Source organism: Thalassophryne amazonica, chromosome 10 (assembly GCF_902500255.1).
Source record: "Thalassophryne amazonica chromosome 10, fThaAma1.1, whole genome shotgun sequence".
In the NCBI taxonomy this organism is placed as follows: Eukaryota; Metazoa; Chordata; class Actinopteri; order Batrachoidiformes; family Batrachoididae; genus Thalassophryne; species Thalassophryne amazonica.
Genome location: NC_047112.1, coordinates 24,782,231 through 24,806,356, shown reverse-complemented (window position 1 = coordinate 24,806,356; position 24,126 = coordinate 24,782,231). Strand labels below are relative to the sequence as shown.

The following is a 24,126-nucleotide window of genomic DNA, read 5'->3' as shown; positions in this document are numbered from 1 at the left end:
AGTCTCACTGTCTCTAAGCCGTACAACATAGCTGGTCTCACTACTGTCTTGTAAACTTTCCCCTTCACTCTTGCTGATATTCTTCGGTCACAAATCACTCCTGCCACCTTTCTCCACCCACTCCACCCTGCCTGCACTCTCTTCTTCACCTCTCTACCACACTCTCCATTACTTTGAACAGTTGACCCCAAATATTTAAACTCATCAACTTTCACCACTTCTACTCCTTGCAACTACGCTATTCCACTGGGCTCCCTCCCATTCACACACATGTACTCAGTCGTGCGTCTACTGACTTTCATTCCCCTTCTCTCCAAAGCATATCTACACCTCTCCAGACTAGACTCAACTTGCTCTCTACTCTCACTACAGATCACAATGTCATCTGCAAACATCATAGTCCATGGGGACTCCTGTCTGATCTCATCCGTCAACCTGTCCATCACCACTGCAAACAAGAAAGGACTCAGAGCTGATCCTTGGTGTAATCCCACCTCCACCTTGAATGAGTCTGTCATTCCAACTGCACATCTCACCACTGTCACACTATTCTTGTTGTCCTGCACTACCCTAACATACTTCTCTGCCACTCCAGACTTCCTCATACAATACCACAGCTCTTCTCTTGCCACCCTATCATAAGCTTTTTCTGAGTCCACAAACACACAATGTAACTTTCTGGCCTTCTCTATACTTCTCCAACAGTATTCTCACAGTAAACATTGCATCTGTAGTGCTCTTTCTCGGCATAAAACCATATTGCTGCTCACAGATCTTCACCTGTTTTCTAAGTCTAACTTCTACTACTCTTTTCCGTAACTTCATGCTGTGGCTGATCAGCTTTATGCCTCTGTAGTTACTGCAGCTCTGAACATCACCCTTGTTCTTGAAAATAGGAACCAGCACCCTCTGTCTCCACTCCTCAGGCATCCTCTCACTTTCCAAGATTTTATTAAACAATCTGGTTAGAAACTCTACTGCCATCTCTCCTAGACATTTCCATGCCTCCACTGGAATGTCATGTGGACACTCTTTATCCTCTTCATAGCAGCCCTCACTTCTTCCTTTCTAATCTCTTGTACTTCCTGATTTACTCTCACCACATCATCCAGCCTTTTCTCTCGCTCATTTTCTTTATTCTTCAGCTCTTCAAAATATTCCCTCCACCTTCTCAGCACACACTCCTCACTTGTCAACACATTACCATCTGCATCATTTACCACCATAACCTGCTGCACATCCTTTCCAGCGCTGTTCCTTTGTCTGGCCAATTGGTACAAGAACTTTTCTCCATCCTTACTATTCAACTTCTTGTACAGCTCGCAATATGCCTTTTCCTTCACTTTTGCCACTTCTCTTTTCGCCTTACACCGCATCTCCTTGTAGTAACTTGACACCAACAATGTGTAAATGTGTGAGTGAATGAATAATGCAACTTGTTAAGCTCTTTAAGTGTCTTGAAAAGCACTCCATAAATTCAGGTCATTAACCTGCATGTCTTTAGATGTCGGAAGAAACCGGAGGAAACCCATGCAAACATAGGGAGAACATGAAAACTCCACACAGAAAGGCTGCAGGTGGGAATCAAACCCATGACCTTCTTGCTGTGAGGCAACAGTGCTAACCACTAAGCCACCATGCTGCTGTATGTATATGTATTCTGTTTTATTGTTTGAATAGCGAAACAGTTTTGTTTACTGTCACTGTTAACATGACAGAAGGTTGTAATGCGATTATCCATAATTCCTGGTAATACTTGTACTATACTTCCTGGTAAAACACAATTGGAAACTTTTAACAGTTATGACACAGGGTCATTGGCAATGTTCACACACAAAAATAACAAAGATACATATGAATTGACTACACACCAAAGTAGTTAATATGAGATGCACAGCGCACTAGCTCTACAGGTTTTGGCTTTTCTTCATTTATAGGGTGCTGTGCCATGAAGCTAGCATAACAGTGCAAGACGACGGGTCTCATATTTCATGTCATAAAGTCCATTAGACATTGACCCTGAACCATCCATCCATCCATTTTCTTCTGCTTTATCCAGAGTTGGGTCGCGGGGGCAGCAGCTCAGGCAAAGCCGCCCAGACCTCCCGATCCACACACACCAACCCCCAACTCCTCCAGGGAAACGCCAAGGTGTTCCCAAGCCAGCCGAGAGACACAGTCCCTCCAGTGTGTCCTGGGTCTTCCCCGAGGCCTCTTCCCAATGGGACGTGCCCGGAACACCTCTCCAGCGAGGTGTCCAGGGGGCATCCGTAAAAGATGCCCGGGCCACCACAACAAGCTCCTTTTGACGTGGAGGAGCAGCGGCTCGACTCCAAGCTCCTCCCGAGTGACCGAGCTCCTCAACCTATCTCTAACGGAGCGCCCAGCTACCCTGCGGAGGAAACTCATCTCAGCCACTTGTACTCGCGATCTCGTTCTTTCGGTCATGAGCCAAATTTCCTGACGATAGGTGAGGATCGGAATGTAGATCGATCGGTAAATCAAGAACTTTGCCCCCCTACTCAGCTCTCTCTTCACCACGACGGTCCCATACAGCGACCGCATCACTGCAGACGCTGCACCGATCCATCTATCGATCTCACGCTCCATCTGTCCCTCACTCGTGAACAAGACCCCGAGATACTTTAACTCCTCCATTTGAGGCAAGGACACTCCACCGACCTGTGGAGGGCAAAGCACCTTTTTCCGGTCGAGAACCATGGCCTCGGATTTGGAGGTGCTGATTTTCATCCCAGACGCTTCACACTTGGCTGCAAACCGCCCCAGTGCACACTGAAGGTCCTGATTTGACGAAGCCAACAGAACCATATCATCCGCACACAGCAGAGATAAAATTCTGTGGTTCCCAAACCAGACCCCCTCTGCACCCTGGCTGCACCTAGAAATTCTGTCTGTAAAGATAATGAACAGAACCGGTGAGAAAGGGCAGCCCTGGCGGAGGCCAGCGTGCACTGGAAACAGATTTGACTTACTACCGGCAATGCAAACCAAGCTCCTGCTGCGGTCATTCAGGGATCGGATAGCCCTTAGCAAAGGACCCTGGACCCGGTGTCCCTCGGAACACCCCCCACAGGGTGCCCCGAGGGACACGGTTGAACGCCTTCTCCAGATCCACAAAGCACATGTGGACTGGATGGGCGAACTCCCATGAACCCTCAAACACCCGATGGAGCGTGTGGAGCTGGTCCAGTGTGCCTCGACCAGGATGAAAACCACACTGCTCCTCCTGAATCTGAGGTTCGACTATCGGTCGAATTCTCCTCTCCAGTACTGTGGAATAGACCTTACCGGGGAGGCTGAGGAGTGTGATCCCCCTGTAGTTGGAACACACCCTCCGGTCCCCCTTCCTAAACAGAGGCACCACCACCCCGGTCTGTCAATCCAGAGGCACTGTCCACGACCGCCCCGCGATGTCGCAGAAGCGTGTCAGACAAGACAGTCCCACAACATCCAGAGACTTAAGTTACTCAGGACGGATTTCATCCACCCCAGGAGCCTTGCTACCGAGGAGCTTTCTAGCCACCTCGGTGACTTCGGCCTGGGTAATGGATGAGTCTGCCTCTGAGTCCCCAGTCTCTGCTTCCTCTTTGGAAGACATGACAATGGGATTGAGGAGATCCTCGAAGTATTCCTTCCACCGCCAGACAACATCCCCAGTCAGGGTCAACAGCTCCCCACCCGCACCGTAGACGGTGCGGGTGGAGAGCTGCTTCTGCCTCCTGAGGCGTCGGACGGTTTGCCAGAATTTCTTCGAGGCCGACCGATAGTCCTCCTCCATGGCCTTCCCGAACTCCTCCCAGACCTGAGTTTTTGCTTCCTCGACCGCACGGGCTGTGGCACGCTTGGCCTGCCGGTACCTGTCAGCTGCCTCCTGGGTCCCACCTACCAACAAAGACAAGTAGGACTCCTTCTTCAGCTTGACGGCATCCCTTACTTCCGGCGTCCACCACCGGGTTCGTGGATTGCCGCCGCAACAGGCACCAGAGACCTTGTGACAACAGCTACGAGCGGCCGCATCGACAATGGAGGTGGTGGAGAACATGATCCACTCGGGCTCCATGTCTCCAACCTCCCCCGGGATCTGGGAGAAGCTCTCCCGGAGGTGGGAGTTGAAGACCTCGCTGACAGAGGGTTCCGCCGGTCGTTCCCAGCAGACCCCCACGACACGCTTGGGCCTGCCAGGTCTGACCGGCTTCCTCCCCTCCCAGCGGATCCAACTCACCACCAGGTGCTGATCGGTCGACAGCTCAGCCCCTCTCTTCACTCGAGTGTCCGCGACACGTGGCCAAAGGTCAGATGATACGACTACAAAATCGATCATCGACCTCCGGCTCAGGGTGTCCTGGTGCCACGTGCACTTATGGACACCCCTGTGATCGAACATGGTGTTTGTGATGGACAAACTGTGACTAGCACAGAAGTCCAGACCCTGAACCAAGTATTCAAAACTATCCTGTTTTTAATCCTATTCACTCAAACAAAAATTTGTACCACTTTTGACCAAATTGGAGTAGTTTTTTGTTTTGACTCATGTACAAACTGAAATGGGCTTTTCCACCTTTTTTTCCGTTTTTGTTCTATAACTCCACAACTTTCAGCCATAGATAGTCCAAACTATACCTTTTTGTAATCCTTATGATCAGGCAAATAATGTGGTATGTTTTTCAACATGATTGGAGTATTTTTATATTTTGATCCCTGTGTAATCCTGCACTGACATCCAAACCACCCTGGGAGAGCGTCATCCTCAGTGCACTGAGGCTGGACTTTATGTTTAGTAACTGTAGGTGGTAGTGATTAGACTAAAACTGGATGCCAGCTAATGAACAATGCTGGCAGAAAAACAGTGAAGGGGGAACCCTCCTCAAAGTTATGCACCCTGCTCCGGTCCTGTTACTTTTAGGGGATTTTCTTTTAATGAGCTCCACCTCCACGTTTCCCTCAGTGCACACAAAGTAGCGTTTGTTTGTCTAATTTCCATTATTGATCAAGCTGTGTGCTTTGCAGCGTGTCATCCTGATTGTTCTTACCCGGTCATCGTGTGTGAGAGTGTTTGAGTCCACTTATCTCTTAAAGGGGATGTAGATGGTGCACATGAAGGGATTCCACTTCCCCTTTCTTCACTTTCAGTCAATAATCATAAAATGTGAGAAAAGGAGAGTCATTTCATGTTGTGGTTGTTATAATTAAATGACAGGAGCTTCCTGCCCTTTTTAGTTGCTAGAAAAAGTATTTTAAAGGAGTGGAAAAGAAGATTTTCTATCCATTTTATATGTGACATCTTAAAACTGTTTGTGTTTGCAGTTTTGATGTGGAAAATGGCCCATCTGCCAGTTGCAGCCCGCTGGACTCCCAGACGTCTCCTGGCTCTGGTCTGGTCCTCCACACCACTTTCCCTACTCATAACCAGCGCAGAGAGTCCTTCCTCTACCGCTCAGACAGCGACTATGACCTGTCCCCCAAGTCCATGTCCCGGAACTCCTCCATTGCATCAGAACTGTAAGCAGAACTTTACACGGATAAGAACAGCACACGTTCAGTGCACGTGCATGCTGAGTGTATTCAGATATTTAGAAAAGTACACGTGAATAAAACAATCATGTCAGTTAAGATTTGGCCGCTCAGTAATTTCAAGTGACCGTGACGCTGACACCAGGGCTGTGAAAACTCCACGGATCCGCGGGATTCCGCGGATTTCATCATGGAGAGGGTGGGGTGGGGTGTTAGTGATGTACTCTTTAATCGTGAACATCACTGAGTTTTTAAAATGCTTATCGCAAAGCGTTCTTTTTTTACGACATCGCATAAGTTTTATAAGTCCGCTGACACTGATCTGTGCGTTACAGATACAAATCAGTTCCCTCGGATCCGCGGAGTTTTCGCAGAGGAAAAATGCCACTCAATGTGTAGCTGTTATGACATTTGTCGTAAAGGACTGGTTGGTTGCTGCGGCGACGCTGTGTGCCTCCTGTGCGGCTTAAGCTAAATGTAGCATGTGGACATCCCAAACTTTTGGAGCTTTCAAGTTTTTAAAAGAAGATTTGTGTAGCATGTCTGTGTCACGGAGCGACTTCGCACAGAGAGAAGATGGCAAGAAAAACTGTTTGAAAAAGTCTTACAAGGACAAGAATCCATGGAATCATCGCTGGCTTCATCAACACACCTGAAAGATAAAAGAAACGGGGAAAGTGAACTGTGCCCTCTCAGGAAACACGGTAAGAATTTTTCTCTCCCTGGAAAATAAACATTCTGCTGTTCAAACAGGATTTTAGACAAGTTTATGTGACTTTTTTTCATTAATCTAGACTTTCTTTCATTGTAAAAAAGGCATTGTGGCTTTGAATGGATTTAGGCTACATGAGTTTACACAAGAATATAAGTGACTTTTTATTATAAGGTATGTTATTAATATTTTACCATGATTTTCCAAATATTCTACAAGCTTTAGCTGTGGTTTTTGAAAAGCCGTAACAGTCTTTTCAGTCTTCATAAATTTCATGTAGATTAATTGTTCTGAGTTAATGCATAAAAGGAAAATCATTCCAGGTCCTACTTCCATGTCATATTCTGTTATTTCAACATCATCATTGACAGGTCAAGTAAACGGTTGAATGTAGGATCATTTAAATATGCACTAATTTTGAGATTTGTTCTTCCAGGATATGCTGAAAAAGTATCATTAGATAAAAATTTAATTCTGGGTCCCCACAGAGCCCTAGACCTCAGCTCCTGGATGCCCGCCCCCGCCCCGACTCCCTGCAAATTTTCCTCAGATTTCACAATTTTCATTTCACAGCCCTGTGACACAGACCACCCTCTTAGTTTTATGTTTAATTAATCTTATTTCTTTTTTTTAGTTTGATAAAAAGTTAGCCTTGTATTCTGTTACCTTTATATTTCATTAACTTTAAATCTATTTTGTTTTCGATCAAAATATTCACATAGCTCTGAGTTAGTTTTACGTTTAGTTACCTTTATATATTTATTGCCGTTTTAGACAAACTAGCCTACTCTTCTGTTAACTTTATATTCCATTAACTTTAAATCTATTTTACTTTTGATCAAAATATTTGCATAACTCTTACATTCAGTGACCTCCTATTCTATTAACAAGCCTCCTATTCTATTAACTTTATATTTCACTTAGCTTTCAGTGAACTTTATCGTTACTTTTAAATCCACTAAGCTTTCAGTTATCTCTATTAACTTTAGATCTGTATAGTTTTCGATCATAACTCTAAATTAGTTTTATATTCCATTGGGTTTAGATTTAATTGGCTTTATTCAGTAAACTTTGTGTTGTTCATTTAGGTTATATTCACTTCGCTTTCTACTATTTTTGTTAGCAGTTTATATTTAGTTCATTTTAAATTTATTCACCTTATATTCGCTGAGCTTACAGTTAACTTTATATCTTCTTGGTTTTAGATTCAGGCCATAATAATAATAATATTACTAAGTTGTTTCACCAAATTATCAGCACCCCCTCCCACCTTCCTCCCAGGCATTTATGTAGACCTAGATAAGTCAGAAAACATAATTTTTAAAAACAATTTGTGCGCATTTATTCAAAGAGAGTGGCTATACGCCTGTCCGTTGGTTCAGTAAAGTAAATATGCGAGCATATACGCCCAACCACAACCGACGAATGAGCGCGCTTGTAAGCTCACTTTTGGTTTCACCGCAGGAGGGGAAAAAAGGCAGATATTTTCTCGCCGGCTGCGGGAGGGTTCGCAGCCCACGAAGGAGCTGTGATCTAAAGTGGTTCTGTTTAGCTCATCACACCCAGGGAACAGTGTCAAACTAACATCATCTTACAGCCAGCAAGCAGCATTTTGTTAAAAACTGTTTCGTCGTTAACAGGTTTCCATTCAAAATGCTTATGAAGTTTGTCTGTTTTCATCCACTGCGGTGTTTTCGCAGTAATTAAAGACGGCGCCATTAAATGTGTCAAACATACGCCGCAATAGAGCCTTAAAAAGTGGTGATGCACAAAACGTGTCAACTACCCGAACACGGTTGGGCGAATAAGATAACACATTATATTTATCAGCCCAGCGGTTGGGCGAATAAGGTAAGACATTATATTTATCTGGCCAACGGTTGTGCATGTAACGTTCAATGTATGACTTATCTGCCCAACGGTTGGGCGAATAAGGTAAGACATTATATTTATCTGCCCAACCGTTGTGCATGTAACGTTCAATGTATGACGTATCTGCCCAACGGCTGGGCGAATAAGGTAAGACATTATATTTATCTACCCAACGGTTGTGCATGTAACGATCAGTGTATGACTTATCTGCCCAACGGTTGGGCGAATAAGGTAGGACATTATATTTATTTGCCCAACGATTGGGCGTATAGCCTTTTCCTTATTCAAACAGTCAACAACTTTCTGAAATTTGTCATTGAGTAAAATATATAATTAATAAAAGTAGACTGGAACCAAATGCAACAATGGAATAGTGTGTGCCTGAAGGCTGATACATTATTAAATAACAACAAATGCTTAAAAGGAAGTTGAATAATGTATACTGTTCATGATAATTAATAGAGGTAATTGTCCTAATGAAGCTCGTTGGGTGATTATTGGTTATTGATTCTTCATGTCTTTCCCATTTGGCTATGAAGGAGATTGCAGTCTAAACATTATGCCACAGTGAAACCTGATCTGGGTTTTTAACGTCTTACTTAATGCATCTGTTGTTTGTGTTTCCAGACATGGTGATGATTTGATTGTCACACCTTTTGCTCAGGTAAATATCTCGCTTCATGCACCCAAACATAAACACATGACGATTTTATATGTGTGCAAAAAATTCAGTGTGAATATATTATATTTTAAAAAAAAAGAGAATAAAATAATACTATAAAATTACTATTATTACACTGGTAAACATTTTTTTTTCTCGCACGCCCTTTGAGAACTGATTTAGGGGCACTGAATCCGAATCTGAGCTTAGATTTCCTCTATCACATCACGTTTTTTGCAGTCTGCATGTTCTATATTGATGGATTACGCAAAAGTTGCTGATTCACTCACAAGTTTGACACCACTAATCATGCTCAAAACAGCTTCAGAAGCATAGTTTTTAAACCAGGTTCATGAAACGTGAACAAGAGCTATAATATCGTTCATGACACCGAAGAGGTGTGTGAGACTGCAGCTTTTGCTTCAATGTTTTCATATCTCAAAAACGTGATGTAATTGGCAAAACTAAAACCAGATTGGGATTCAGAGCACCCAAATTATCCAAAATCCATTGGAAAAACTCCATGTAAGAAAAATCATGTTGACCAGTGTTGTTGTTGTTTTTATTATTATTACCACCTAATTGCAAAAACAAATAGTAAGTTTTCTTTATTTATTTGCCCCTCATTGGGATTTTCTAGGTTCTGGCAAGCCTCCGAAGTGTCAGGAACAACTTCACTGTTCTGACCAATGTCCAGTGTGCCTCCAGCAAGTAAGTCTCAATCAGTGTTCAGACGAACAATTAAGAGATTTTTTTTTTTTTTAAGCAAAATGTAGTGAGTGATGTGCTGTCAGTTTTCATTTGGGATTTACAGGCTGAGACAGTTTTTAAAAAGTGCTGCAGTTAATTGGGATCTGCACAACCAAAAAAAGATGTCCTTCTGTTTTTAACGTATACTATTATTAAGAATTCATTAATTAAGATATTTATACATTTTGTCTTATTCATATTTACTATGTGACTCTGGAATTCCATGAAACTGCCTTGCTGATTTAGGGACATAGGTTTAGGTGTTGTATGGCTGCAGACCTTTACTTTTTTAAATAAAATATTCATGCAACGCTTGTTTTCATTCCTACTTTTCATTTATTTAATGAAAAGATGGAAGATTCCTTCTGTGAGTGCCCAAAAGGCTTATTTATCTCACATCCTTGTCCCAAAACTTTCAAAATTTGTGTTAGTTAGTACTTCATCTTTGCCAAGGTAATACATTGACCTGGCAGGTGCGGTATATCAGCATGCAGATTAAACAGCATGATTATTGCACTGATGTGCTTTAGACATGTCAGAATAAAAGCATGCTGTCCACGTGTAACCACGCCAGCTCCGGACCATCACATCCAGATTCTTCACAGGAAAAAAAGAGCTTTTCTTCAACACCATCTGCACATTTTAAAGTGACTTTTATTGTGACCAATCCAAGACACACATGTGCAGTAATCATAGTGTTTACTCTGCAGCTTAATATGCTGCACCAAACTGCATTATTTTGGTGAGGATGAAGTGCTCATTAATGTGGGATTTTAGCAATTTTGGGAACAAAATCTGAAGAGAAATAATGCACATAGAGTAAGTCTTAGATCTGTCACTTTAATGCATGAAAATTGGAGCAAAAGTGTTGCGTTTCTATTTTTGAGTGTAACTCACAATCAGACTGTAAAAATCAACATAAAAGCTAGAAAAGCACTTGTTAGTTGTTAGTCAACAATGCCAAAAGTGTTTACATCTGAAGTCTTGAAAACAAATTATTGATGATATTAGATCACTGAGCTCTTGCTTGTGACCTCTATCAAAAAGTACTGTAGTTATTGTTTTTAAAAAAGATCAAAAATGCCCTATCTGGCTATGAGAAAGAAAATCATGAATAAATTCTGCTGATTGTTGCATGATTTCCTTCAGACATTTGATTTACCACAAGGCTCATAAAACAGTTAAATTGTGCATATAATATTTAACAGGAAAGTTGTTAAAAAAAATCCCCATTAAATGTGTTTCAGAATAGTTTTATTTGCCATAAATGAAAATAACAGGGAGGGAGAGGGAATTTGGTATTTACATTGGTCTGCGATTTCTTGTTGTGGCCACACGATGGCAGTATTGGACTGTGGCTCAGCAGCACTGCAAACAAAAATGCAGATCTATGATGACCCACCTTTGAAAATCTCCAATAAAAAGTGTGCAGTGATTTAAAACCCTGAATGACATTACAACAACCTTAATTTCCTGCTCTGTCTCTTTAACATTTATTCTTTACCACTTGTGTAGTAGTACAGAACAGTACCTTTTTTTAAGGAGGCAAATATATGTATCACAAGTGCAAAATGTTGGTTTATAATGCCCAGATTTTTAGCTTTATTATGTTTTTTTTTTCTTTACGTCTGTACAACAGACATAATTGTTTTTGTTTTGTTTTTTTTTGTTTTTTTTTTTGTTATAATGGCCTTGATGTTATAAGCAGTGCAACTGTTTACATTAAAATGTATTAATTTTCTAATTATAAGCTAATAATAAAAATAAATAAATAAGAAACACATGAATATAAAAACTAATTATTTTTAATATAAAATAACCCCTAATTAAAAAAAATACCTTACTGCAGCCATCACTGAAAGTTCTGCTTTGTGATGCTATTTTTCATCTTTTCTCTCTCTCTCTCTCTCACTCACTCAATCTCTCTCTCTCACACACACACACACACACACAGTGATTTTCATAGCACTGTTGTCCTTGAGGTCAGGCTGCAGATGCATTGTCACTCATCATATTTGTGCATTATATTGTGTAGTTGTCTGTAGCTTTTGTGTGTGCACGATCAGGTTCTGTTTGGTGTATTGACACTCAGATTGCAGCATTGAATAGTTTGAGTCTGTCTGACCTACATTCAGAGACTGAAACACTTGCACACAAAAGCTGGCATGGATCAGCATGGAAAAGCACATATATGCTGTATATGCTTTTAAACTACCTGAAATAATCCATCTGAAATGTATAGATACAATGGCATAATGGGCCATTGTAGGAATTAAAAAAGAGTAGGGAGAAGTAATGAAGCAATATTTACTAAACAAATAAAAAAAACATCAACAACAACAAAAAACTCCTGAATTCCTGAACATGAACTTGTAAGTTTATGAGGAAAAAAAAAGCCGTAAGTTTGCAAGAAAAAAAAAATCATAAATTTCCAGGACAATAACTCGTAAATCTACAAGAAAAACCCCATGTTTATGAGAAAACACTTCTGTGAGAATATGAAGTCATAAATTTGCAAGAAAACATCATACATTTGCAGGACAATAACTTGTAGAATTCCTTTTAAAAAAAAAACCCTCAAATTTGTGAAAAACAAAAATCCCGATTTAGTGAATGCGTGTGATTTACCTGCAAAGTGAAGCGTGGTGGTTCCACAATGAAAACCCACCACTGTTTTCTGAGGTTTTTCTTTCTTTCTTTATTTCTTTTTTCTCCTTCTTGTAAATTCATGACTTTCATTTTGGAGAATCTGACTTTTTTCCCCCTCACAAATTTATTACTGTATACTTTAATTTTTAATATCACAGCTTTTTGTGTAACCCCCCCACTGCCAAGCTCTTGTGAAGAAAAATCCACAGTGGCCCTTACACACTGTATATCGGTACTCGTCGCTATAAATGATTTCTGTTGAAACCAGCAGAGAGGAAAAAAAATCTAAGCACAGTGACTCTGTGAGGCACTCATCTTCTTTTTGTCACATCTCCATTTTATGCACTTCTATTTTTTCTTCAGGAGGTCCCCAGCAGCCACGACTCAGCCTCCCATCACCAGAGTTTGTCTACCAGGTAAGAAGCTCACTGGAAAGTCCTACTACATGTCTGACATTTGTAAAGAATATTTTTTTGGTTATCTTTCTGCCTGACACCTTCTTTCACCACCATGTTTTTCTTTTTACTCATCGTCACCGTTCTTTCCTCCCTCGCTCTGTCTGCTCCATCTCATCTGTCTCTGAAAAGAAAAAAAAAATTGTGTATTTGAAAAGTTTCACTTTTTCGTGCCCCCTTTCTTCAGCCGTGTCGCGCTGCTCTGGACTGTTTTGTCATCAAGCTCATTAACTGTTTTTTGAACACACAATTGAAGTGGAATCTCTCTGTCTCACACACACACACAGACACACACATTAAGGCTTCAAAGTGGACAGCGAGTCTCCCTCTCTTCTTTCATTGTGGGTTTTAAGATGCTGTAGGTGTGTCACTGTGGTGCACCTGTGGTGCCTCATATGGCACTTAGTTAGGCTGAGAAGAATACTGGGAGAAGATTAGTTATTCTTTTTATTTGTCTGTTTCCCTGTGCATCTGGAGATGCATTTGGTCACATGCAATCAGTCTGTGAGTCAACAAGCGAGATTGCAAAAATCCTTCAGTAATCATCAGAACTACTTCATATTCAGGTTTGAATGTTTAGATTTGACTTTGAATGTTTACATGAGGACCAGTGAACCTCCTATTTTGAGCCATCTTGCCATCTTTTAACATTATCATTTGCAGTTATCTTTTTATGTATTAGTTTAATTAGCGTTACTGGCACAGTGGGATGTGTCTGGGCGTTGTCAGTCAGACACATACTGCTGGTGCTTGTAGTTTATTGAAATGTTAATACAGCACAATCTGGGTACCATACGGCAAGACTGTGGAATAACAGGTTATTCTTTCTGTGGAATACAGCCAGGGATTGCAGAAGGATGCTGGTAAGGTGGAGGTGGTACAGGATAAAAATGTGGATTGGTGCAGTAGCAGCACCACTAAGAGTAGTAGTCGTCCAACTTTGTAGGCTGGCGTTCAGTTTAAAAGGGTGTTGAGCTCTTGCAGAGGATGGCACGGGCCATCTGCAAGGACAACAGCCACTCGGGACATTCCCTGTTTGCTCTTCTGCCATCGGGGAAGAGGTACTGCACGATAAGGACGCAGACTAATAGGCTAAGGAACAGCTTTTTCCCCAGAGCTGTAGCCTCCATCCCCCTCCCACCAACACAGACATTCAGTCACGAATAACAACATAATACACTGTTTACATACCTACAACTATCCTATCTCACTGAGCATTAAGCACCTTTAAATTTTATGAAGCACTTTTCTTTTTTTTCTTTTTTTTTTTTTTGGTATTTTAAGAAGGACTTGCCATCCTGTGAAGCTGTTTGCTGTTTTTTTTTTTTTTTAAAGCTACTGCTGTGCTGTTTTTGTGTATAGCTGTTTGGAAAGTGCCACCAGAATTTCATTGCAGAAATGCAATGACAAACATCTATTCTGTTCTGTTCTATTCTATTCTATTGTGTGCAACATTATTTTTATTGATCTTTTACAGTCAAATATGGTTTGAATTTTATGTTTGATATATTCAGAGTCCTACAGTTCAATAGCTGTCCCTGTTTGGCACAGAGGGAGGTCTATCACTATCGGAATGCAAATGTCCCAGAGTCTACATACTTTGATCCTGTGCAGTGCTTTGATTTGAAGTATCTTGTGATTTGACGCTGTATGTACAAAATGTTGGAAGTTACGGTGCCGAATCATTACCATTTGTCTGAATAATTTAACACCATAGGTGTCAACCTGACTCCAAAAAGGGCAAAGAGGGTTCAGGTTTTTTTTTTTGTAACCACCAACTCCACCAGGTGATTGATGAACTCATCCCGTCTGCTGTTAATCAGTGAAGATCACCTCGTGGAGTTGGTGGTTACCAAGAAACCATCGCCCTCTTTGCCCTTTCTGGAGGTGGGTTTACACATACATAACATCTTGCCCTTTTTTTCTGTAAATTAGACAATGATCAACTGAAAGTACTTGAAGTTGTGATCACAGTTGTCCCGTGATCCCTGACCAATTAAGAAAAAAACAAAGTTTGAAGTTGAACAGAAATAGTCTTGTAGAGCTTCTTAACAGACTGGGACATGCACATACTGACTTCTAAAAAACAAAGAAACAAACAAACAAAATGAGACAGTCCACACATTAGCTAAAGTTAAGGGAATACAGGCCATAATGGTGCACAGTTTGATCCACCTCATCCTAAAGAGAGTGTACAGAACCAGAAAGATGAGAACACTTATAGCACTGTTCAGTAACACAGCAGATTAAAAAGCAGCAAGCGGTCCGCCATGGCGTTGATTCCAACTCCAAAATAACTTCAATTAGATTTGCAGAGAAAGACCAAATGATCACATATGAAGATGTTAATTTTTCTAAGGCTCTGCGTCAAGAAACAGTGTAGACTTCCTCATCTGTGTCCAGATGGAGTTACATCCTTGCAGAAACAAAAATGCTTGTTTCCTTCTGTCTTAATAAAATTATCAAATTAAAAAGAATTAACCATCCTATATAAATTGCACCTTACTTATGTGCTTCTCTCAGTATTGTGCATGCTTCCACAGGGCCAACTGTGATATGACATATGTAATATATGGGTGTGGGATATGACCTTTTTAGTGAAAAAGAGCACTTTAATTATTGGGGACATTTTATCCTGAAGGCAGTTTGTGTGGAATGTTTTTAAACCACTTGTGCATCATAGAGCACAAGCACAGTTATATTGATCACTGTAACAGTAAATCATCAAGACTTTCTCACCACACTAGTGGGCAGAAAGAGCAAGAACTAAAAACAACATTGTGCACATATTGTGTGAAGACATCAACAAACAGCGCAACTGAGAATAGTGAAAATGAGTCCTCGTTTCAGGAAACATGTTTTCTTTTTCATTTAAAGAGCGACACCCCCCCCCCCCCCCCCCCCCCCCCCCCCGAGCAGTTTCAGGAATAACAGTACCAATGAAAAAAGAACACGTTGAGGAAACGTTGAAACAAAACCCGTGTGTGTTATTAAAACCGAAAAGTTGCCTCTTCTGTCGGAGTAGTCGTTTAATAATCACGACATGACACCGAGTTAGTGGAACTCGAAATAATGTATAATCACTAAACTTTAAATTGATGCAAGTGTGTGAATGATTTGTATCTGTCAGTATTTGTGCTCAGTTTCATGTTGGAAAGAGTTGACTTGGTTAATTTGCCTGTTTTTTGTTTTTGCGTGTGCACAATAGTGCACAAATGTGCAGTGGTATTTAAACTGGATAGAAAAGCAATGTGTTTTTAATTTGTGTGTGTATGGTGGCATATGTACGTCGCTGTGAGTAACAGCGGACGGTGGGGGGGAGGAGGGGGGTTCCTGTGGTTGTGATTGACGTCAAAACGCCTGTATGTGGCTTCTGTTGACTTCCTGCCAAAGCAGATGGAGTGACTTTTCACTTCCCTCTGCAGAACCGCAGCTCATCAGGTGCTGTGAGTTTTGATGTTAGTTTTATTGTGCACATATGCACGTGTGTGTGTGTGTGCGTGCGCGCGCGCGTGTGCAGACACATCTAGTAAATCGACCCCATAACGTGAATCATGACCTTTGCAATTCAGAGAAAATGAGACTGGCACGGCGCAGCAAATTACGATCATCAGCAGTTTGTAACTTTTAAACATTTGTGGTCATGTTTAAAATCATCATAACATATGGCATGAAATGTACACTCAGGTCCATATAGACATCATTTTTTTATACTTTTTTCTCTGTACATCACCACACAATAGAATAATCTTTATTGTCATTGTACGGAGGGTTACAACAAAATTTGGGTTGATCCCGCAGGTGAGAGGAGTATTGTACTCTTTAGTAAATCTGTCTGGAGTAGACAGTTGTCAACAACTGATTGATGGTGCAAGAAGGAGGTTAGTAAGGGAAGCCATCAAGACTGCCACGGCAACTCTGAAGGAGGTATTCTGTGGCTGTGATTGAAATATTCAGCTTTTTCATTCAACAAACTTCATAAAATACACCTCTGGACACGTTTCCTTTTCTCTGTTATTTTTGTTTGTCTGGGCTGCATGTCACTTTGAGAGCAAATTTATGCTTTGCAGGGCACAAAAAAGAAAAAAAAGCACAAAGAAGCACTTCATTAATTCATTCATCTTCTACCGCTTAGTCCAATTAAGGGTCGCGGGGGGCTGGAGCCTATCCCAGCAGTCATAGGGTGCGAGGCGGGGTACACCCAGGACAGGACGCCAGTCTGTCGCAGGGCCACAAACAGACAAACAAACACAGACACACAACTAAGGACAATTTTAAAGATTCTAATCCACCTAACCCACTTGTTTTTGGATGTGGGAGGAAAACCGGAGCACCCGGAGGAAACCCATGCAAATACGGCGAGAACATGCAAACTCCACACAGAAAGGCCACGGGAATTGAACCCACGACTTTCTCGCTGTGAGGCAACAGTGCTAACCACTAAGCCACCGTGCTGCCCTAACTTCTAACTTCTTATTCTGAAATTCTAGTTAGTGTAAATTTTATGCAAAATGTATACAAATTACTTTCAAATAGCACTGTAAAATTATTATTGTTGTTGTTTTAAAGAACCCTTCAGATCAGCCTTTGGAGATTTTATACTTAAGTCATGAAGAAAAATTAAATTGCTGAATGATGCTAAATTGGTAACGGATGTTTGAACAAGTGGCTAATGCGACCACTAGACTCTATAAGTTTCTTACCTTCGTAATTTCTGTCTTTGCATGTTTGACAGTTGTTTGTAGTGCTCCATTTTGCTGCTTATTTCTTTTTCTTTGTATGGCCACAGCAGATGGTCACCTGTCTGACTCTGGTCCGCTTGAGGTTTCTTCCTACAATTTAAAACAAAAAATGCCAGAGTGAGTTTTCCTTGTCACTGTTGTGAGTTAGGTTGGAATTTTTTCCTTGTAAACCACCTCGGGGCATGTTGTGATTTAGAGATGAACAAATAAACTGAATTGAATTGTTTGTTTGTTTTTTTGCACTTATAATTTGCACAATGCCCCCCCCCCCCACTCACCTGTTTCTCAAAAATAAGAGAAGTGATTTCTATATAGATCCCGAGGACCTTTGGTGCTGCTCCTTACCCTCATTAGCACTGCAGAAATCTGTGACACCTCATCACTTGGACGGGGCGGCAGTCCAGCACAGGTTACCAGCCAAAGCTGGTACCCATTTAGAGCTGGATGGACTGAGACATTGCAGATGAAGTGTCTCATCCAGACAGAGACAAGAATTGAACCCCGGTTTCCAGGTCGGGCGTGTGACCCCTGCACCACTGTTCCACCGGTTCTGCAACAAATGAAGCTTATTTCTCCAGCCAGATCTCTTCTGTGATATGAATGAACCAAATTGTGCACAATCCTGAACTTCCACCAATTCACAGTAGAGACATTCCAATAGAGAACAATTCCTTCTCCGTTTATTGTCAGGTGGAATAATACGCACCCGTTTGTGATGTCATCACACTTCCCACTTCAAGTTGCGCTACTTTCTGATTCCATCTGGAAATCACCACTTTGGGTAGAAATGCTTCAGAAGTTTCCATATGAATTTGATGCACCTGAAAAGAACCCGTTTTGGTGAAATGTAGTGAGTCACGCTGTACTAAGCGGACGTTGGCACACATCAGCAATGTGACGGCTGATTCACGCTTTAAACGCCACCGACAGTTTTGTCTTCTGTCTCTATCAGCACTGTTGTGTTCTGCAGAATCGGCTCCAAACATGTAGCTGTGCTTCGGGTACAGTGAGGGTTCGACAGCTGCGACTGGACCGCCGCGTGCGTGTCTGCTGATGGCGTTCCTTTTCATTCATCTGTTTGTTTGCTGCTGTATCAGAGGAGGAAGAACGTAGGAAGTGTTGGGCAGGAAGAGAAGATCAGATTGTTCCTGTTTTGTTGTCTCTAAAGGCTGTAACTTGACGGAAACCAGGAGGAACTGTCGATGAGGTGTTTGTGTCAGGCCACGGGAGAAAAATAGGATGTGGAGAGACAAAAGCCTATTGTCATGTGGCCACACGCTGCACACACTCACACAAGCTGACACAATGATATGAGACGCAAATATGGAATAACACTGACACTGTGGTGGTCACACATGGACCTGCTGCACTCTCTAAACCCCAAAACAGAAAAAGGTGGGAAGATATGGGAAATTAAAAAAAAATTAACCACGCAGTCACCCTTACATTTACTCTAAATAATTTCATTGCAGGCAGCTTATATTCTTGTTGTTCTCGCTCAAGCGCTCTGCTGTTTTATGAAGGAACTTAGTGAGCCGACTCGAGCATTTAATGTATATTCAGCGGAGAAGCTGACAGTTGGTGAGATAGCAGGAGTCGTCGGTTGAGGTGTGGTATTGTGGTGGACCTGATATAAATATAATCCTATAATTGATCACATTTGTTACCTTAGGCAAGGAGTGGTGTGACAGCCCAACAGGGAGGAGACTTTTTTTTCTGTGCATGAGGGCAGTGCAGAGGTATGGCATGTGTTCTCTGTTTGGCCATGTTTTACCTGTTTTATGCAGCACTTTTCTTATTCTTCTTATTTTCGGTAACAACAATGTGATCACAGAAGATGAGACACCCCCCCCTATTTATTTATTTATTTATTTTTACAGTACACATTTATTTTGGGTTTTTTGTGCATGTCTTTTTTTAATTCGCACATAATTGATGTAGCTATCAGGTGAACCTCCCGTGGAACATTTTAAAGTATGCATATATATATATATATATATATATATATATATACGAGGTCTCTTAGATAATAAACCGACCCTTTTATTTTTTTTTTTAACTATATGGATTTGAATGACATGCGATTACACCAATCATGCTTGAACCCTCGTGCGCATGCGTGAGTTTTTTCACGCGTGTCGGTGACGTCATTTCCCTGTGGGCAGGCCTTGAGTGAGATGTGGTCCCGCCCTCTCGGCTGAATTCCTTTGTTTCACACGCTGCTCGAGACGGCGCGCGTTGCTTTATCAAAATTTTTTCTGGACCTGTGAGGAATATCCGAGTGGACACTATTCGAGAAATTAAAATGGTTTTCTGTGAAAAGTTTAACGGCTGATGAGAGATTATGGGGTGTTTCTGTCGGTGTAAGGACTTCCCACGGAGCGGGACATCCTGCAGCGCTTCCAGGCGCTGTCGTCAGCCTGTTTCGAGCTTAAAACATCCTAATTTAAGGCTTAATTCACCCAGGACATCGTGAGAGAACAGAGAAGATTCAGAAGAGGCCGGCATGAGGAATTTATGCGGACATTCCACTGTTTAAGGACATTTTTTTAATGAAAGACGTACGCGCAAATTCGCCGAGTCGTTTCCGTGACGACTCGGCAAATCTGTGTGCGCCGCGACAGGAAAAACACCTCCGTGTTGAAAACCATTTGTAGAATTCAGGCGGCTTTTAATGGCTTTCAACAAGTGAGTAACTGAGAAATTGTTTAACAGCTTGGGCATGTTCCAACTTGCCCGTTAAGATTTCCAACGGAGGTGTTTTTCCTGCCGCGACCCCCCGCGGTCGGGTCCAGCCCGACATGCGACTCTGCCCGCACGTTCTTTCATTACAAAATGACCGTTAACAATGGAATGTCCGAATAAACTCCTCATGCCGACTTCTTCTGAAAGTTCTCTGTTCTCTGACGACTTACTGCGTCAACAGAGCCTGAAATGTGGAAGTTTTCAACTTGAAACGGCGAGACGCTGCCGCCTCGAAGCGCAGATCGCCGTCAGGCGCCGTGGACCGTCCTTAAAGTGACACTACCAGACCAAAATCTCTCATCAGCCGTTAAAATTTTTACCGAAAACCAGCTGAATTTATTGAATGGTGTCCACTCAGTTGTGCCTTACAGTTTTGAAAAAATTTTTATCAAACAAAGCAACAGTCTCTGAGCCATTCCTAAACAATGAAAAAAATCGACGAGCGGGTGGACGACTCCTCACTCAAAGACTGCCCACAGGCGAATGACGTAACCGACAGGCGTGAAAAAACTCTCGCATGCCCACAAGGGTTCAAGCATGTCTGATGTAATCACACGTGATTCAAATCCATATGGTTTTTGAAAAAATAATAAGGTCGTATACTTTTCTAATAGACCTCGTGTATATATATATATATATATATATATGTATATATATATATATGTATATATGAGGGCTGTCAAAGTAACGATCCTTTTTATTTTTTTCAAAAACTATATGTATTTCATTCATATGTTTTTACGTCAGACGTGCTTGAACCCTTGTGCGCATGCGTGAGTTTTTCCACGCCTGTCGGTGACATCATTCGCCTGTGAGCACTCCTTGTGGGAGGAGTCGTCCAGCCCCTCGTCGGAATTCCTTTGTCTGAGAAGTTGCTGAGAGACTGGCGCGTTGTTTGATCAAAATTTTTTCTAAACCTGTGAGACACATCGAAGTGGACACGGTTCGAAAAATTAAGCTGGTTTTCAGTGAAAATTTTAACGGCTGATGAGAGATTTTGAGGTGATTCTGTCGCTTTAAGGACTTCCCACGGTGCGAGACGTCGCTCAGCGCTCTCAGCCGCCGTCGTCAGCCTGTTCAAGCTGAAAACCTCCACATTTCAGGTTCTATTGATCCAGGACGTCGTGAGAGAACAGAGAAGTTTCAGAAGAAGTCGGTTTCAGCATTTTATCCGGATATTCCACTGTTAAAGGAGATTTTTTTTAATGAAAGACGTGCGGACGGGTCCGCGCGTCGGGACGAAGACGCCGCGACACTCCGCCACAGGAAAAACACCTCTGTTGAAAGCCTTAAGGACAAGTTGGAACATGTCCTGCCTGTTAAACAATTTCTCATATACTCACTCCACTGAAAGCCATCAAAAGCCGCCTGGATTTTACAAATGGTTATCAACACGGAGGTGTTTTTCCTGTGCCGCCGCACCGCGTCGGCTGCGTCCCGACGCGCGGATCCGTCCGCACGTCTTTAATTAAAAAAATCTCCTTTAACAGTGGAATATCCGGATAAAATGCTGAAACCGACTTCTTCTGAAACTTCTCTGTTCTCTCACGACGTCCTGGATCAATAGAGCCTGAAATGTGGAGGTTTTCAGCTTGAACAGGCTGACGACGGCGGCTGAGAGCGCTGAGCGACGTCTCGCACCGTGGGAAGTCCTTAAAGCGACAGAATCACCTCAAAATCTCTCATCAGCCGTTAAAATTTTCACTGAAAACCAGCTTAATTTTTCGAACCGTGTCCACTTCGATGTGTCTCACAGGTTTAGAAAAAAATTTGATCAAACAACGCGCCAGTCTCTCAGCAACTTCTCAGACAAAGGAATTCCGACGAGGGGCTGGACGACTCCTCCCACAAGGAGTGCTCACAGGCGAATGACGTCACCGACAGGCGTGGAAAAACTCACGCATGCGCACGAGGGTTCAAGCATGTCTGACGTAAAAACATATGAATGAAATCCATATAGTTTTTGAAAAAAATTAAAAGGACCCTTACTTTATTGACAGCCCTCGTATATATATTTCACTGCATTAAGATGCTGAAGGCGGGTGAACAAGACCACATACACTGAGCTGTCAACTGTAGCTCATACAGTGTGGACTTTTTTATTTTTATTTTATTTTATTTTGGTGCTGCAATGAAGTAGTAAAGTAATTACTTCAGTTAACTACAAAAAAATTTGTGGAATACATTTTTGAGCTATTCTCAAGAACCCTGCACAAAAGATTGTGAATATAATGTTAAAAAAAAAAATACAAAAAAGTAGATTTTTCATTTTTTCCCGAGGCCATCAAATATGGCCACTGGGTATTGCGGAGGCTTTGCGTCCGTCTGTCTGTCTGTCTGTAAATGGACCGCATTTACATAACGCTTTTCCATCTGTGTGAGGTGCTCAAAGCACTTAACAAGTAATGTTTTACATTCACCCTGATATCAGGATGCTTTCCAGTCATGCTGGGATTTGAACCGAGGGTCCTCTGGTCTCAAGCCCAATGCTTTAACCACTGGATCGTCACCTCCCCTAAAGGTGATGGTCTGTCTGTCTATGCTCAGCATAAGTCCAGTTCTTTTACTCCCAAAGTCTTCAAATTTACAGGGAACATTCTTGGGACACTTGTCCAAGTTCAGTATGTTCAGTTCTGTGTTTGAGTGGCAGGCATAACGGCCAATCAGAGTAGAGCTGCAGTGTGATGTCAGTGGCTGGTCTCTCCAAAGTTGCTTTCTTTTGTATGTTTATATACATGTTTCTCATATATTATGTAAACGTTAGCAAGAAATAAACACTTCTAAAACTGAAAATGCTGTTTTGGGAGTCTAATAACACCTCTGAACTTATTTACAAGCCATTTTGCGGACATTAGAGTGGTGACATCACAGGCTGGTAGCTAGCTGCAAAACTCTGTTTTGTTTGTGTGTAAACATACCCTCTGTTTCATATATTATGTAAAAGCTAGCGAGAAATAAACACTTCTAAAACTGAAAATGTTGTTTATGTAACCTCATAACACTTCTGGAGTCATTTACAAGACATTTTGCAGACGTTCACGTGCATGCTAACTTCCACTAACTCAAAGCTAACTTTGAGTTTCATTTGTGTCATTAATACTTGCAAATGCACAGAGGGTGAGCTACAAATATTCCTTGATTTGCACAACTTCCACTCTTAAAATGTAAATACTGTTTTTGATTGATTGATAGAGAGGCTTTATTGAACATGTACAAATTGTACGTAAGACGGTATGATCTTAATAATTAATTAAACAACTGCAAATTATAAAACACAATGCTCATATGGCCGAGGCATTGCGTTATATTTTTATATTCCATTTAGGATGCTTTGTATGTGCAATTCACTCCAAATCAAACAACTGCTTAAAAAATATATCCACTTTGTCTTCAGATTTTCAAATCTTGCAACAATCCAGTTTATAACTGTAATATTGAAAATGACAAAGGGGACTTGAGATTGTCTGCTGTGATGTGTTGTCATGGCGGCGCCAGGATATTCTCAGTCCCATTTATGTGTTTTGCAGCCTGTGAAAACCCCACAAAGGTCTGACCTGACTTCCTGTTGGAGTCGTCAGCTGTGATAAAATCCTGTCATACAGGATACATGTGAGGCAAAGAGCTCCTGAACTCTCTTGAACCATGACATGCACATGGCTGCATGTGCGTGTGATTAGTAGAGTGTAAAGTCATCAGTGAGTGTGCTGACCCACCCATGTGGGACTGTCTGTTGTCATCAAACCCACGCGAAGTTGGTGAATATGATCGGTTAGTTACTGAGTTTTCCAGCAATGGTAACACCCCTTTCTCCTGCTGCAGTTGAGGGAGTCCTGTTTCTTCCCAGCCCTCTCGCTTCTCCAGCTGAAAGAAGAGGAAAGGGGTTGTTTTCCTGCAGATGTCTGGAAAACACGCAGTGAATATGAGAATATCATCCCAAAAGAAACACTGCGTATGTAACAGAATTTTTGTTCCTGGCTTCTAAGTGTTATATTTCAACTGCTTATGTCT

General features: G+C 41.8%; 1 protein-coding gene across 3 annotated transcripts in view; it reads left to right on the top strand.

Moving 5' to 3' along the window:
• Window positions 1-24,126, top strand: part of pde4ba (phosphodiesterase 4B, cAMP-specific a) — a 463,830-nt gene that overhangs the window by 306,270 nt on the left and 133,434 nt on the right. For all 3 annotated transcript variants that reach the window (XM_034179584.1, XM_034179585.1, XM_034179586.1), the window contains 4 exons: window positions 5,326-5,520; window positions 8,744-8,780; window positions 9,418-9,488; window positions 12,540-12,592. In XM_034179584.1, coding sequence (XP_034035475.1) covers window positions 5,326-5,520; window positions 8,744-8,780; window positions 9,418-9,488; window positions 12,540-12,592 — 356 coding nt within the window. The remainder of the gene's footprint in view (window positions 1-5,325; window positions 5,521-8,743; window positions 8,781-9,417; window positions 9,489-12,539; window positions 12,593-24,126) is intronic.